Genomic DNA, 13,405 nt, shown 5'->3' with positions numbered 1-13,405 from the left:
AAGAAGAAAATCTGTAAAAATGTTTAATTTAGATGTCTTAAAGGTACGTAACAGCAGTGATGGGTGGATCTCTTTGTATCATTAACCTTTTCCACACGGACACTATACATCGCTACACTATTCAGACCGTCCCGTGGACGACGCTATGGTAATTAATTATTTTTTTTTTTTTTGCTTTACTCATTCCGTTTAAATGAACCTTAAGATTTTGACAAAAAAAATGTAGGGATCGATTGAAACGTGCATTTTTTTTTAATTATAAAAGGTTGCATTACATTTACCTGTGTTTTTGCTAATATTTCTATTACATTTTATGCATTGGCACCGCTCGAATCTCGACCTTGTCGCTATCTGTGTGCAAAGTCCACTCATCCTCTGCGTGGGCTTTCCTCCAAAATCGGAATCGTGCGTGTTAGGCTGGTTGGTAGGCTTGTTAGTCTAAATTGGGTTAATTCGAGGCTGACTCCTGCTATGCAAGACCATCGCTGTCCGTGACCTCGAGCTCAAATACCCGTTAAGCGTGGCACAAAAATAAAGTCCTGATGAGCGAGAAAAATAACTCCTCGTCATTGACTACGTTACTGGATTACTTAATAATCGCATTTTCGTGCTGTAAGAAAACGTAATTTAACCATTCAAAATGGAAAACGTTTTTGTTTCTCCCCATTCTTCGTCCAGCTCTCCAGTATGTTCGCCTCTGATTCATTTTGTAATTCGGACATTTCGGTTCGACTTCTCCCCCCATCACTTCTTATTACGAAAGAAAGGATGTGCTATTTTTTTTTAATACTGAGGCTGTTCGTATTTTCCTTTCAATTTCTCCTCTTGGTGTCATTTAGTCGAATTAGGCAGTCGCCTAAGGTGGGGGCTCTCACACTTTTTCACACCACAGACCCCGTTGAACTGAGGTAAAGTTACCTTAACGTTTGACATTCGGACTTTGAAACATTATATCCCTGAAACGAAAATAGCAATGCCATTAAAACCCGCTATGGAAGAATTCACGTTCACAAGTAGCTCTCAAAACGCAATAAAAGTCCAAAGTAGGTGCAAAATACACATCAAATCAGCATCAATTAAACAGAATTTTACTTGGAAATTTTGTGACAGCCTTTAAATTTTTGTGAACTTTACTGAAAACGATTTTACACGATTTAAGAACAAAAAAATAGACACAAAACACGGAGAGGTACACTGAGAGGTATGCTACAGTACAGCGACCAGACCAGAACAGAACCATACCGGGTCAATGCCTCATGTTCAATTCCTATTTTGCCCTTTTATTCAATCGGTGACCCTTATTGGAGTGCCTCGCTTCTCAAACAGTAGGTCTGCATTTCAAAATTAAAGCCTCCTGCTGATAACATGTCATGTTAAAAGTCTGCGATTGAATAAAAGGGCGAATTAGGAGCTGTAAAATGCACGTTAGGCGTTAACCTTCAAAAAATCAATTTCGGATTAATGTCTGTTTTAGGTTTTACCCGGTTGACTTATACACTGGTGTACGTTATGTGTTATTTAAAAAAAATATTAACCTCCATCCATCCATCCATTTTCCAACCCGCTGAATCCGAATACAGGGTCACGGGGGTCTGCTGGAGCCAATCCCAGCCAACACAGGGCACAAGGCAGGAACCAATCCCGGGCAGGGTGCCAACCCACCGCAGACATTAACCTATGATCATTAATGTTCACAAAAATATAAAGGCTGTCACAAAATTCCTAAGTTGTTTTTTGTACATTGATGCCGTTAGAGGTGTATTGTGCACCCATTTCAGACTTTTGTTGCGTTTCGGGAACTTTTTATTTTTTCAAAAAATAAGGACATTTTTGGGGGAAAAAAGGCATGCTTGTAAACAAATTGTAGGAAAATATACATTTTTCCATAGTTGGTTTTGATGACATTACTATTTTCATTTCGGAGGTACAAAGCTTCAAAGTCTGAATGTCAAACGTGGAGCTAACTCTCTTATTTCAGTTCCCTTTTTCTGAGGACCAATGCTGCGTGTTTGCACCGAGTAACTCGTTTGGGTTTTCGTCAGTTTGTCATCAGCTACCATTTGCCACAAGTCAGGAGTTTCTCAGCCAAGTTTCGCTCCATCATACCGCTGTGCCGGAAGCCATTACCCGACCGGCGAGGGGCTACATGCAGTTTTTGTATGCTGTGGATGTACACGCATAAGACATAATGCGTTTTGACAACATAAAAAGGCAGTTTGCAGCAGCGTCCATTTCTTTGTGCTGACTAGCTTGTTGTTAATACTTAACTCGCAGTGTTCCATTAATTGGAACAGCGATCACATCATTACCTGTGCCCAGGGCCAGATTAAGACGAAATTGGGCCTGATGCTGCAGTGCAAAAAAAGGTCTATTTTTTCTCTCTTGCCACAACAGGTTCATCTTGCTTGGCCTGGTCTTCAGGGGCACTCGAACTCACAATCGCATCCGACGCAGACGATTGAGACAAAGATGCTCGTACTCCGAAGTATGAACTCAATTTTGGAATTTTCGGCCAAAGCTTTTCTTGTTCTGCTGCTTCTTTCCTTTTCTTTTTCGCTTTATCCCATCCACTGAGTTGAGACGCCATAGCAAGCGTACGCGAAATAATACGAAAGATATCACAAAGTGACGTCATGTGAAAACCTAACAATGAAATACACAAAATTTCGCAATTCTCTTACGAAACAGAGTAAGAAAAAATGAATTTGCAGAGACATTGGGTCAAAGTGACTCAGTTCAGGCTCTTGAGGGTAAAAATTTGTCCACGATTTAAAATTTCATAATAGACCAGAATCCTGTCGAGGATTTAAAAAATTCTAAACATCCATGCCGGGAATGCGGGCCGGCTTTTAGTTTTAGCTTTACAGATAACCATTTAAATAGCCATCGATTTTTACTGTACAACTGACTTTCAAGGTGAAAAATTAACTACGTGGCACTTACCGAACAATAATAAAGTGGCAAGAATCCCCAAGATATTGCAAAAAATGCAGCTAAATTACTAAGTAAACTGTTTAACTTAAAATTGATAGCATTAACTTGAAATCTTCGGTTAACAATAAACACAACAACGTTATAATTACGTCACAGCACAAAGAACAATAGTAACTGTATAATAAGTAACGCTGTGTGTAGGGGTCCGAAAGTAGGACTCCAAATTTCATTCTAAGAATTATTTTGAGGTTAATATAGCAAAGGAAAACTGTTCAGCTTCCGGAAAATTCTCGTCTGTTTTCATCTGGGCCTATTTCAGAAATGGGCCTAATGCTGCAGCATCAATAGCACGCACCGTAATCCGGCCATGCCTGGCACAGGTGATGGCAGCTACCCACTCAGACGTTGGCGCCTCATGCCTTTCATGAGCCCCTCCTCCCATTGGTGACGCAGAGGAGAGGTACCATAAGGACACATTTGACCTTTGTGCACTCTCAGTTGTGGAAGCACAGCCAGAAACTGTTGAATGCAGGTGGTGGGGTGTCAACACGTCAGGAGGGATCTGCTTTACCAGCCAATGAAGTGCTGCAGAATCGCATATGTATGAGGTCGATTAGCATATGGCTACAGTGGAGCTTTGCAAATGCATTCACGTACGCACATTTACAAAGTGTGCTTTTTAACAGGTAAATTTCATAGAAATGTGAGTACGCCAAGTTTTATGAAAATCATTTTGTCATGAGGCATTTGTGTAGTTTTAGCGCGCACAGATTTTTATGCTTGAACTGTTGTAAATAAGGCTCGTGGAGCACCACTGTGGCTACTGGTTTTTATTCAAACATATTTTTGAATTAGTGACCAGGTTTTGCTTATCGGGAACTCTCTTGTCTTCCTTTTAATGAACTTGCTCGATTTTAAGACTCAAGACTTTTTAATTTTCTTTTTTTTTTACTTAATTAGCAGCCAAATAACAATACAGTAATCCCTCCTCCATCGCAGGGGTTGCGTTCCAGAGCCACCCGCGAAATAAGAAAATCCGCGAAGTAGAAACCATATGTTTATATGGTTATTTTTATATTGTCATGCTTGGGTCACAGATTTGCGCAGAAACACAGGAGGTTGTAGAGAGACAGGAACGTTATTCAAACACTGCAAACAAACATTTGTCTCTTTTTCAAAAGTTTAAACTGTGCTCCATGACAAGACAGAGATGACAGTTCTGTCTCACAATTAAAAGAATGCAAACATATCTTCCTCTTCAAAGGAGTGCGCGTCAGGAGCACAGGCTGTCACAGAGATAGAGAAAAGCAAACAAATCAATAGGGCTGTTTGGCTTTTAAGTGTGCGAAGCACCGCGGCACAAAGCTGTTGAAGGCGGCAGCTCACACCCCCTCCGTCAGGAGCAGAGAAAGAGAGAGAGAGAGAGAGTTTGTTTTTCAATCAAAAATCAATACGTGCCCTTCAAGCTTTTAAGTATGCGAAGCACCGTTCAGCATGTCGTTTCAGGAAGCAGCTGCACAAAAGATAGCAACATGAAGATAATCTTTCAGCATTTTTAGACGACCATCCGTATCGTCTAGGTGTGCGAACAGCCCCCCTGCTCAATCCCCATACGTCAGGATCAGAGAAAGTCAGCACAAGAGAGACAGAAAAGTACGTTGGGTAGCTTCTCAGCCATCTGCCAATAGCGTCCCTTGTATGAAATCAACTGGGCAAACCAACTGAGGAAGCATGTACCAGAAATTAAAAGACCCATTGTCCTCAGAAATCCGCGAACCAGCAAAAAATCTGCGATATATATTTAAATATGCTTACATATAAAATCCGCGATGGAGTGAAGCCGCGAAAGGCGAAGCGCGATATAGCGAGGGATCACTGTATACAAAATGAGCCAACACATGACCAGCAACCTGTGTCCAACATACAATCTTTGTTCCCCCCTCATTAAGCTACAATTAATACCCCAGAATGACAAAAGCAGAAGTTCAGAATTTTTAAAATTTTATTAAATAATAAAAAGCTCAACTATTACACTGAGATACAAGTATTCAGAGACCCTTTGCGATGACGCTTGACACTTAACTCGGGTGCATCCCACTTTATTGATCATCACCGAGATGTTTCTACACCTTGTTTGGAGTCCACCTGTGGTCAACTCATTTGACTTCACTTGCTTAGGAAAGGCGCACACCTGTCAATGGGAGGTCCGGCAGTTAAACAAAAAACAAATCATGAGTTTGAAGGAATTGCCTGCAGAGCTTACTGACGGGATTGTGTCAGGACACAGATCTCAGGAAGGCTACAAAGATCTTCTGCAGCACTGAAGGTTCCCAAGAGCACAGTGGCCTCCATAATTCTTGAATGGATGAAGTTTGGAACAACCAGGGCTCTTTCTAGAGCTGGCTGTCCGGCCAAACTGAGCAGTCATGTGAGAAGGGCCATAGTAAGAAAGGTGACCAAGAATATCTTGATGGTCACTGAGGCTGAGCTCCCAGGAACCTATTTGGAGATGGGAAAGACTTCCAGAAGGACAACCACCACTGCAACACTCCACTAATCTGGGCTTCATGGCAGACTGGCCAGAAGAAAGATGAAGGCCTGCATGGAGTTTGCTAAAGGACTCTGAGACTAGTGAGAAACAAAAGACTCCTGTCTGATAAAGCCAAGAATGAACTGTCTGGCACTCAATTCTAAGCATTATGTCTGAAGGACACCTAGAAATGCTAATCACCCATGCAGTACCATTTCAACGGTGAAGCATGGCGGTGGCAGCATCATGCTGTGGTGGGTTTTATTTAAGCAGCAGGGAGTGCAAGACTAGGCAGAGTTGAGGGAAAGGTGAACAGAACAAAGTTCAGAGGTAACTTTAGTGAAAATCTGCTCTTGGGTGATCTGGGCCAAAGGTTCACCTTCCCAACAAGACAATGAGCCTAAGCACAAAGCAGTAACGACCTAAGTAAATGTCGAGCTAACTCTCTTATTTCAGTTCCCTTTTTTTGAGGACCAATACTGCGTGTTTGCACCGAGTAACTTGTTTGGGTTTTCGTCCGTTTATCCTCAGCTACCATTTTCCACAGGTCAGGAGTTTCTCAGCCAAGTTTCGCTCCATCATACCGCTGTTCCGGAAGCCATTACCCGACTGGCGAGGGGCTACATGCAGTTTTTGTATGCTGTGGATGTACACACATAAGACATAATGCGTTTGACAACATAAAAAGGCAGTTTGCAGCAGCGTCCATTTCTTTGTGGTGACTAGCTTGTTGTTAATACTGAACTCGCCGTGTTCCATTAATTGGAACAGCGATCACATCATTACCTGTGCCAGGTGATGCTCCTGGAGGGGCTTAGGGGTCACCTCTGTGAATCCTCCCAAGTGGCCTCCTGTAAATAGCTGTCCACTGATGGTCTCCATCCAACCTGACAGAACTTGAGGAAATCTGCAGAGAAGTTTGGTTTGAGAGTATGCGTTGATAAAGCACGTTGTCACTCCCACCACACAAACGGGTGTAACAGGTGACACCTCAGCGCCACACTAGTTTAAAGCCAGTGGCTGGAGTGCAGAATGTCAGAAAATCCCCAAATTCAGGTGTGTGAAGCTTGTCATGTCAAACCCAAGACGACTCTGGACAAGTAGGTTTCAGGGAAGTACTGGGTAAGAGCCATTTTCCTAGTTCTATAAAATTCATGAATATTTATTAGATGACAATGCATAATCTATGGGAAGTTCCTATAACCCCCGTAAATAGAATCGTATTGGTATATTCTTGCCATTTCTAACAGCTTGGACTAAAGATTATTCTTCAGTTAGTTAGTGACAGCCTTGCCATGAGTAAGGTGTGGTAGGCGTAAGGATTTAAACCGTGCCTGGACACTTGCCTATGTGCCAACCAGCTTACGAGCCTTTTGAGTGAGTGAAGTAAATATGTAAGAAAACAGCACTTAATTTATGTGTTGTGCCGTACGTAAAGCGTACAGAAGAAGAAGCTAAAAACCTTTAAGTAGAGAAGAAGAAATAAAGAACCTTTAAGTATAGAAACAAAGTTTTTCAAGAAAATCTTAAGTTTATAGCAGATACATTTTTCCCATTTTTTTGCCTTTTATTCTACGTGTGCAACTATTTTTTCTTTTATTCTTGTGTGGATTATTTGCTTTTAACTTTCACCTTTCAACCATTCATCCATTTTCCAACCCGCTGAATCCAAACACAGGGTCACGGGGGTCTGCTGGAGCCAATCCCAGCCAACACAGGGCACAAGGCAGGAACCAGTCCCGGGCAGGGTGCCAACCCACCGCAGGACACACACACCAAGCACACACCAGGGCCAATTTAGAATCGTCAATCCACCTAACCTGCATGTCTTTGGACTGTGGGAGGAAACCCACGCAGACACGGGGAGAACATGCAAACTCCACGCAGGGAGGACCCGGGAAGCGAACCCGGGTCTCCTTACTGCGAGGCAGCAGCGCTACCCACTGCGCCACCGTGCCGCCCCTAACTTTCACTAAATATTTTTAAAATGAACTTTTGGACTTTGAGATTTCTTTCGTCACGCGTTTTACCCGTGTTTGACCACACCTATATCTCGGCAGCTACATACTGGGTAAAGGGTCTAAGGACTTGTGTCAATGGGATATTTCAGTTTTTATTTTTAATAAACTTGCTGAAGTGTCGAAAATGTAGTTTTGCTCTGTCAGTCTGGGTTATTGAGTGCTGCTTGATGTGGTGAACCACTGAATTGAAACGATTTTAACAAGACCACAACTTAAAAGTGGGGGGAAAAAAGTGAAGGAGTCTGGGGGCGTCCCCCTTTAGTAAAACATTTACATTTACATCATTTAGCGGACGCTCTTATCCAGAGCAACTTACAACAGTGTTTGTTAGTTTTCACATACCCCTTGGGGTCAGAGCGCAGGGTCAGCCATTGTACAGCGCCCCTGGAGCAATTACAGGTTAAGGGTCTTGCTCAAGGGCCCAGCAGAGTAGGATCTCTTTTGGCAGTGACGGGGATTCGAACCGGCAACCTTCGGGATACCAGCGCAGATCCTTAGCCTCAGAGCCACCACTCCGCCCATAGCGCTAACCTGTGCCACGTTCGGGGAATGGAGCATGTTGGCAATGCAGATGCACTTTCCAAAAGAAATTGCTTAAAACATTAACTGTCGTAATTTTATTTTATTTTTTTTTTTAGAATTTGTTAAGGCTGAGTCTGAAGGCATCCTGCAAAATACTGCCAGTAGTTGGAAGAAATGCCCACTACAGAAGTTGGCCACTTATGAACTCCTCTTTGCACTTGAAGCGTGGCTGTCGATTTCTTGGGGCACCTGCTAATGTATTGGGCACAAAACGATTTGTACAGAAGCACTCCAGTGCTCTAGCGCCAAAGAAAAACTCTGAGACCGAGGAGAACAACAGCCATTTAGACCAAAAGTTTACGCTGTTGTACAGGTTCCCAGCCATTAAATTTCTTCGAGTGGTTTCAAGGCTTAAACTGCTTCAGACTGGCATCACCATTGTTGTGCTTCCCTCAGTATATTACCTTTATATTCAGGGTCAGGCCACATATACACTCTTTGCCTACAGCACTGGCATTGCCATCTTTGCTGCAGTGATGCTTTACTCCATGAGCCATTATCTACGTCGAGTAATAGGAATGATGTACCTAAATGAGAGCAAAACGGTTCTAAAAGTTTCTCATCTTACATTCTGGGGTAAGAGGCATGACTTCTATGTTCCAGTGCAAGATGTTATACCACTTGGGGACACTGGCGACTCTCATAATGAAGTGCTATTACAGTTTAAGCGTTACAGCCAGCCAGAAGTGTTGTACTTCACTTGCAGGCTGGGTCAGGTTATTGATAGTGAAAGATTTATACACGTCTTTGGAAAATCGTGATGGAGAGCGTCAGGCAATCCGTGACTAGCGCCTATATGACGCATGCAGTGACAGCAGCACCAGGCTGTGTGTGTGCACTTCACAGGAATTGGACGTCTGCTCAGAGAATAAACTGCTGTACAGGAGCAAACCTCCAATGACGTGAAGAAGGCCATACAGGAGTCTGGTCACTTGGGCCGGTTTGCAAACGTAAGTTCTGTTAATTGATGTAAAGTACCAATGGAAATGTTTTTTCCATGATGGCTTATGGAATTAAACAGTTCTTGTATTAATTTTCTTAAATAAAAAAAAGAGTGCTTTAGCACAATCCTCCATGCAATGTTCTTCGTAGTTCCTCCTGAAATCAAAGTCACATCAATCGACATATTGAAAATAACAGTTAAATGTATTTTATTATACTAAGATCTCTTCAACACAATATTTAGAACATATAGTTTTATTACAACAAAATTTGGCACAGATTATAAAACAAAAAACCAGCAGATGTTTAGAAGTTTGTTATATAACAAGCAAAGGTACTCTATTGCCAACTGACAGGAGTGAACTTGCAAACAGCGGATCAATCACATTTCGAAATTTAGGAAATGCATTTAAAAAAAATGAAAATCTGCAGCAAGTGAATTTGAAATAAAACTGTAGCACAAACATTTTACTCTGTATGAACACGTGTGAAGAAATGTACCTGACAAACCTATGATGGTTTTTCAAAAATGTCAACGTTTATTTTTTAATGTCCAATGCAAGTGTAGTGCTGACATTGACACAGTTCTTTTGTATTTTATGTTCTGTTGGTCAAGAAACTGGTTTGGGAATGAGAAATCTTTGCTTTTGAATCGGTTATTTGTCAGTTTTGGGTATAATTTACAACTGTGTGATGTTCTGTCTAATATGATGTACAATTACCCGTCAAAACATTTTTCATTATTTAATTTTTAGACAAACTGTACTTGTTGAGAAAAGTGCAGTTTTAGTGACAAAAATGTAAAAAAGAATTAAAACGTAAAGGGTTTAAAAAATATCCGTCCTTTCTCTTAAAATATTACAACTGAAAGTAGTCCTGAAGTTTGTGCCTAAAATTATTGTAGTCTGAAAACTTGGAGACGGTAAATCATAAATCCTTTATAAAAAAAAAAAAAAAATGTGTAAAATTCAACTCCCCTCTGAAACATTTCAGATTTATGTTTTGTGTAATGCACTAATAATAGCTTTAAAATAAACATAATGCGTATGATAAGAGTGGCATCGCAGTGTGCAGAGTTCTTTAAATGAGGTTATGCCACTCAGATTATCAGAACATTAGTTTTATAAACATGTGCTCCTTAAACATAATAACTAGAACTTTCCATCTTAAGCCATTTTAAGTAATATGTATTAAAAGGCAGTAAACAGTAAGTAGCTCAAAACATACCTTCATTTTAAGACATATTTTCACATTTGTGCTTAAACTTTTTCTCCTGAAAACTCGCAACAGTTGAAGATTTACATTTTTGCCTAGAAAGAGGTAACATTTAAAAAATGTGTTGTTTAGATGTACATTTTCCTTCAAAGTCCAGTTTATTTACGACAAGTGTTTTAAACACTTGGTAGTACAATATAGGCATGCATAAAACGACAACTCTTCACTTATTTTTCTTCATATTAATTTAGTGTAAATTATTAAGAATTAAGACTGCGTTCTGATAAATTGCTCGGCCAGTCCTTCAGTATACCATTCCACTAATGTGTATCCCTAATTGTCTTAAGCCAGGGAGAAGCTAAGATGTGCGTATTTGCATACATAAATGTATATCTAGTTAAGTTATTCCCAGTCCTAGAACCATGCGAGAGATTTGTTTTTAAGAGTTACACAAGTGCTTCCTTTCAAAGGCAAATAAAATTAAACTAAACTAGAACCTTTATTTTAAAAGTACTTGTAGGTTTCTGCTAAATATCTTATGAGTGTCAGTTCTTGTACAGTGCAGCAGCCATACTGGATACACAACAGGTAAACAACTCACAGCAGCCGTTTTAATCAGCAAGAGTCATCCTTAGTTATTACACTCTACAGTATGCAACTGAATTTAAAGACAAACTGCTTTTTCTTAATTTTATATTGATAGACACGGTGATGAGGAAATGTGCCAGGATTTTAAAAACATGGCATCTCTTTACACATTGAAAAATACTCTTTACAAAATGTGTGACCTTAATATTTAATACAATATCTTAGATGCGCTGTGTGAGCGTTTACCTGCGTCACAAAAATGCAGGCTGCTTTAAAAAAGCAGAAGGGGACTGGGACAAAACTGTTCATTCCAGTTAATGGCCTTGGGGTTTTGGCTATGCAAATGTAAGACTGGTAGGTGGCAACATTAGCCCGTAAACACAAGGGAACACTGCAGGGGGGTCTTTTTTTGGTTTTGGTGCAAAATTAATTCAAGAAAAAAACAAACAAACAAACAAACTATTGCTTTATCTATTTAGAAGAACAGTCTTGCTAGACAATATCCTATTGTGCTCCAGTCTGCCAAGAAGCACCAATAATGGCACCTACCCCCCACCTGCCCATGCAAAATATTACATTTGCACATTACTACTGTGTTTTAAACCTGGCAGAGATGGAGCTAGCTGGAGGTTCACACACAGCCAAACAAGGGTCCACCACTTTACCCCAGGTTTTACACAAGTATAATTGTGAACATAAAATCATTAAAAATGTATGTCTTTTCATTCTGTATAACGATTCACAAAATTTGTGGATGCCTTGTTTTTCCATCTATTTGGCAAAAAAAAAAAGATGGGTTTTATACCCTGTGCTTTACACTGAAACAAAACCCCTGTTCCAGTTTATTTTAATTCTGCCAAGATGTCATTGAAGATATTCAAGAAGAGATGAGCGTGATGTTCTTTAAAGACCAACGCAGGGCGGAACCTTATTGATCGTTCTCCACAGCCTCCAAGGACTACACCTGGATGGACATACAAGAGAAAATTAAAGCTTGCCTCAATTTTACAAATTGTTCCTCTTTTGCTGCCTGTTGTGGATTTCTTCTAAATAATCCTTCTGAATCATTCTGTAAGGGCGCCATTTCTTTTAATCATCAATTGAGCTCTAGGTCTTGTCAAATGAACGCTTCACCCAAAAATGACATTTTTAAATACAGTGCATCCGGAAAGTATTCACAGCACATCACTTTTTCCACATTTTGTTATGTTACAGCCTTATTCCATAATGGATTAAATTCATTTTTTTCCTCAGAATTCTACACACAACACCCCATAATGACAACGTGAAAAAAGTTTACTTGAGATTTTTGCAAATTTATTAAAAATAAAAACATTGAGAAAGCACATGTACATAAGTATTCACAGCCTTTGTCATGAAGCTCAAAATTGAGCTCAGGTACATCCTGTTTCCCCTGATCATCCTTGAGATGTTTCTGCAGCTTAATTGGAGTCCACCTGTGGTAAATTCAGTTGACTGGACATGATTTGGAAAGGCACACACCTGTCTATATAAGGTCCCACAGTTGACAGTTCATGTCAGAGCACAAACCAAGCATGAAGTCAAAGGAATTGTCTGTAGACCTCCGAGACAGGATTGTTTCAAGGCACAAATCTGGGGAAGGTTACAGAAAAATTTCTGCTGCTTTGAAGGTCCCAATGAGCACAGTGGCCTCCATCATCCGTATGTGGAAGAAGTTCGAAACCACCAGGACTCTTCCTAGAGCTGGCCAGCCATCTAAACTGAGCGATCGGAGAAGGGCCTTAGTCAGTGAGGCAACCAAGAATCCGATGGTCACTCTGACAGAGCTCCAGAGGTCCTCTGTGGAGAGAGGAGAACCTTCCAGAAGGACAACCATCTCTGCAGCAATCCACCAATCAGGCCTGTATGGTAGAGTGGCCAGACGGAAGCCACTCCTTAGTTAAAGGCACATGGCAGCCCTCCTGGAGTTTGCCAAAAGGCACCTGAAGGACTCTCAGACCATGAGAAAGAAAATTCTCTGGTCTGATGAGACAAAGATTGAACTCTTTGGTGTGAATGCCAGGTGTCACGTTTGGAGGAAACCAGGCACAATCCCTACAGTGAAGCATGGTGGTGGCAGCATCATGCTGTGGGGATGTTTTTCAGCGGTAGGAACTGGGAGACTAGTCAGGATAAAGGGAAAGATGACTGCAGCAATGTACAGAGACATCCTGGATGAAAACCTGCTCCAGTGCGCTCTTGACCTCAGACTGGGGCGACGGTTCATCTTTCAGCAGGACAACGACCCTAAGCACACAGTCAAGATATCAAAGGAGTGGCTTCAGGACAACTCTGTGAATGTTCTTGAGTGGCCCAGCCAGAGCCCAGACTTGAATCTGATTGAACATCTCTGGAGAGATCTTAAAATGGCTGTGCATCGACGCTTTACATCCAACCTGATGGAGCTTGAGAGGTGCTGCAAAGAGGAATGGGCGAAACTGGCCAAGGATAGGTGTGCCAAGCTTGTGGCATCATATTCAAAAAGACTTGAGGCTGTAATTGCTGCCAAAGGTGCATCGACAAAGTATTGAGCAAAGGCTGTGAATACTTATGTACATGGGATTTCTCAGTT

At 41.1% G+C, this 13,405-nt stretch overlaps 2 protein-coding genes across 6 annotated transcripts in view; one reads left to right on the top strand and one right to left on the bottom strand.

Annotated features, from left to right (window-relative positions):
• tmem186 (transmembrane protein 186) overlaps positions 1 to 9,097 on the top strand; it is a 35,082-nt gene extending 25,985 nt beyond the window's left edge. Inside the window, exons 1-2 of one of the 2 annotated variants that reach the window (XM_028814357.2) lie at positions 44 to 148; positions 8,124 to 9,097. In XM_028814357.2, the coding sequence (XP_028670190.1) occupies positions 146 to 148; positions 8,124 to 8,828 (708 nt within the window). In that variant the 5' untranslated portion in view covers positions 44 to 145 and the 3' untranslated portion in view covers positions 8,829 to 9,097. Of the gene's footprint in view, positions 1 to 43; positions 149 to 8,123 lie in introns of those variants that run through there. The other variant, XM_051933441.1, reaches the window with a different exon arrangement.
• A 104-nt stretch (positions 9,098 to 9,201) lies between these two features.
• Positions 9,202 to 13,405, bottom strand: part of abat (4-aminobutyrate aminotransferase) — a 62,007-nt gene continuing 57,803 nt past the window's right edge. For all 4 annotated transcript variants that reach the window (XM_028814355.2, XM_028814354.2, XM_028814353.2 and 1 more), the window contains exon 16: positions 9,202 to 11,776. In XM_028814355.2, the coding sequence (XP_028670188.1) occupies positions 11,655 to 11,776 (122 nt within the window). In that variant the 3' untranslated portion in view covers positions 9,202 to 11,654. The remainder of the gene's footprint in view (positions 11,777 to 13,405) is intronic.

Source organism: Erpetoichthys calabaricus, chromosome 11 (assembly GCF_900747795.2).
Source record: "Erpetoichthys calabaricus chromosome 11, fErpCal1.3, whole genome shotgun sequence".
Lineage (NCBI taxonomy): Eukaryota > Metazoa > Chordata > Cladistia > Polypteriformes > Polypteridae > Erpetoichthys > Erpetoichthys calabaricus.
This window is presented reverse-complemented; position numbering and strand designations above follow the sequence as displayed.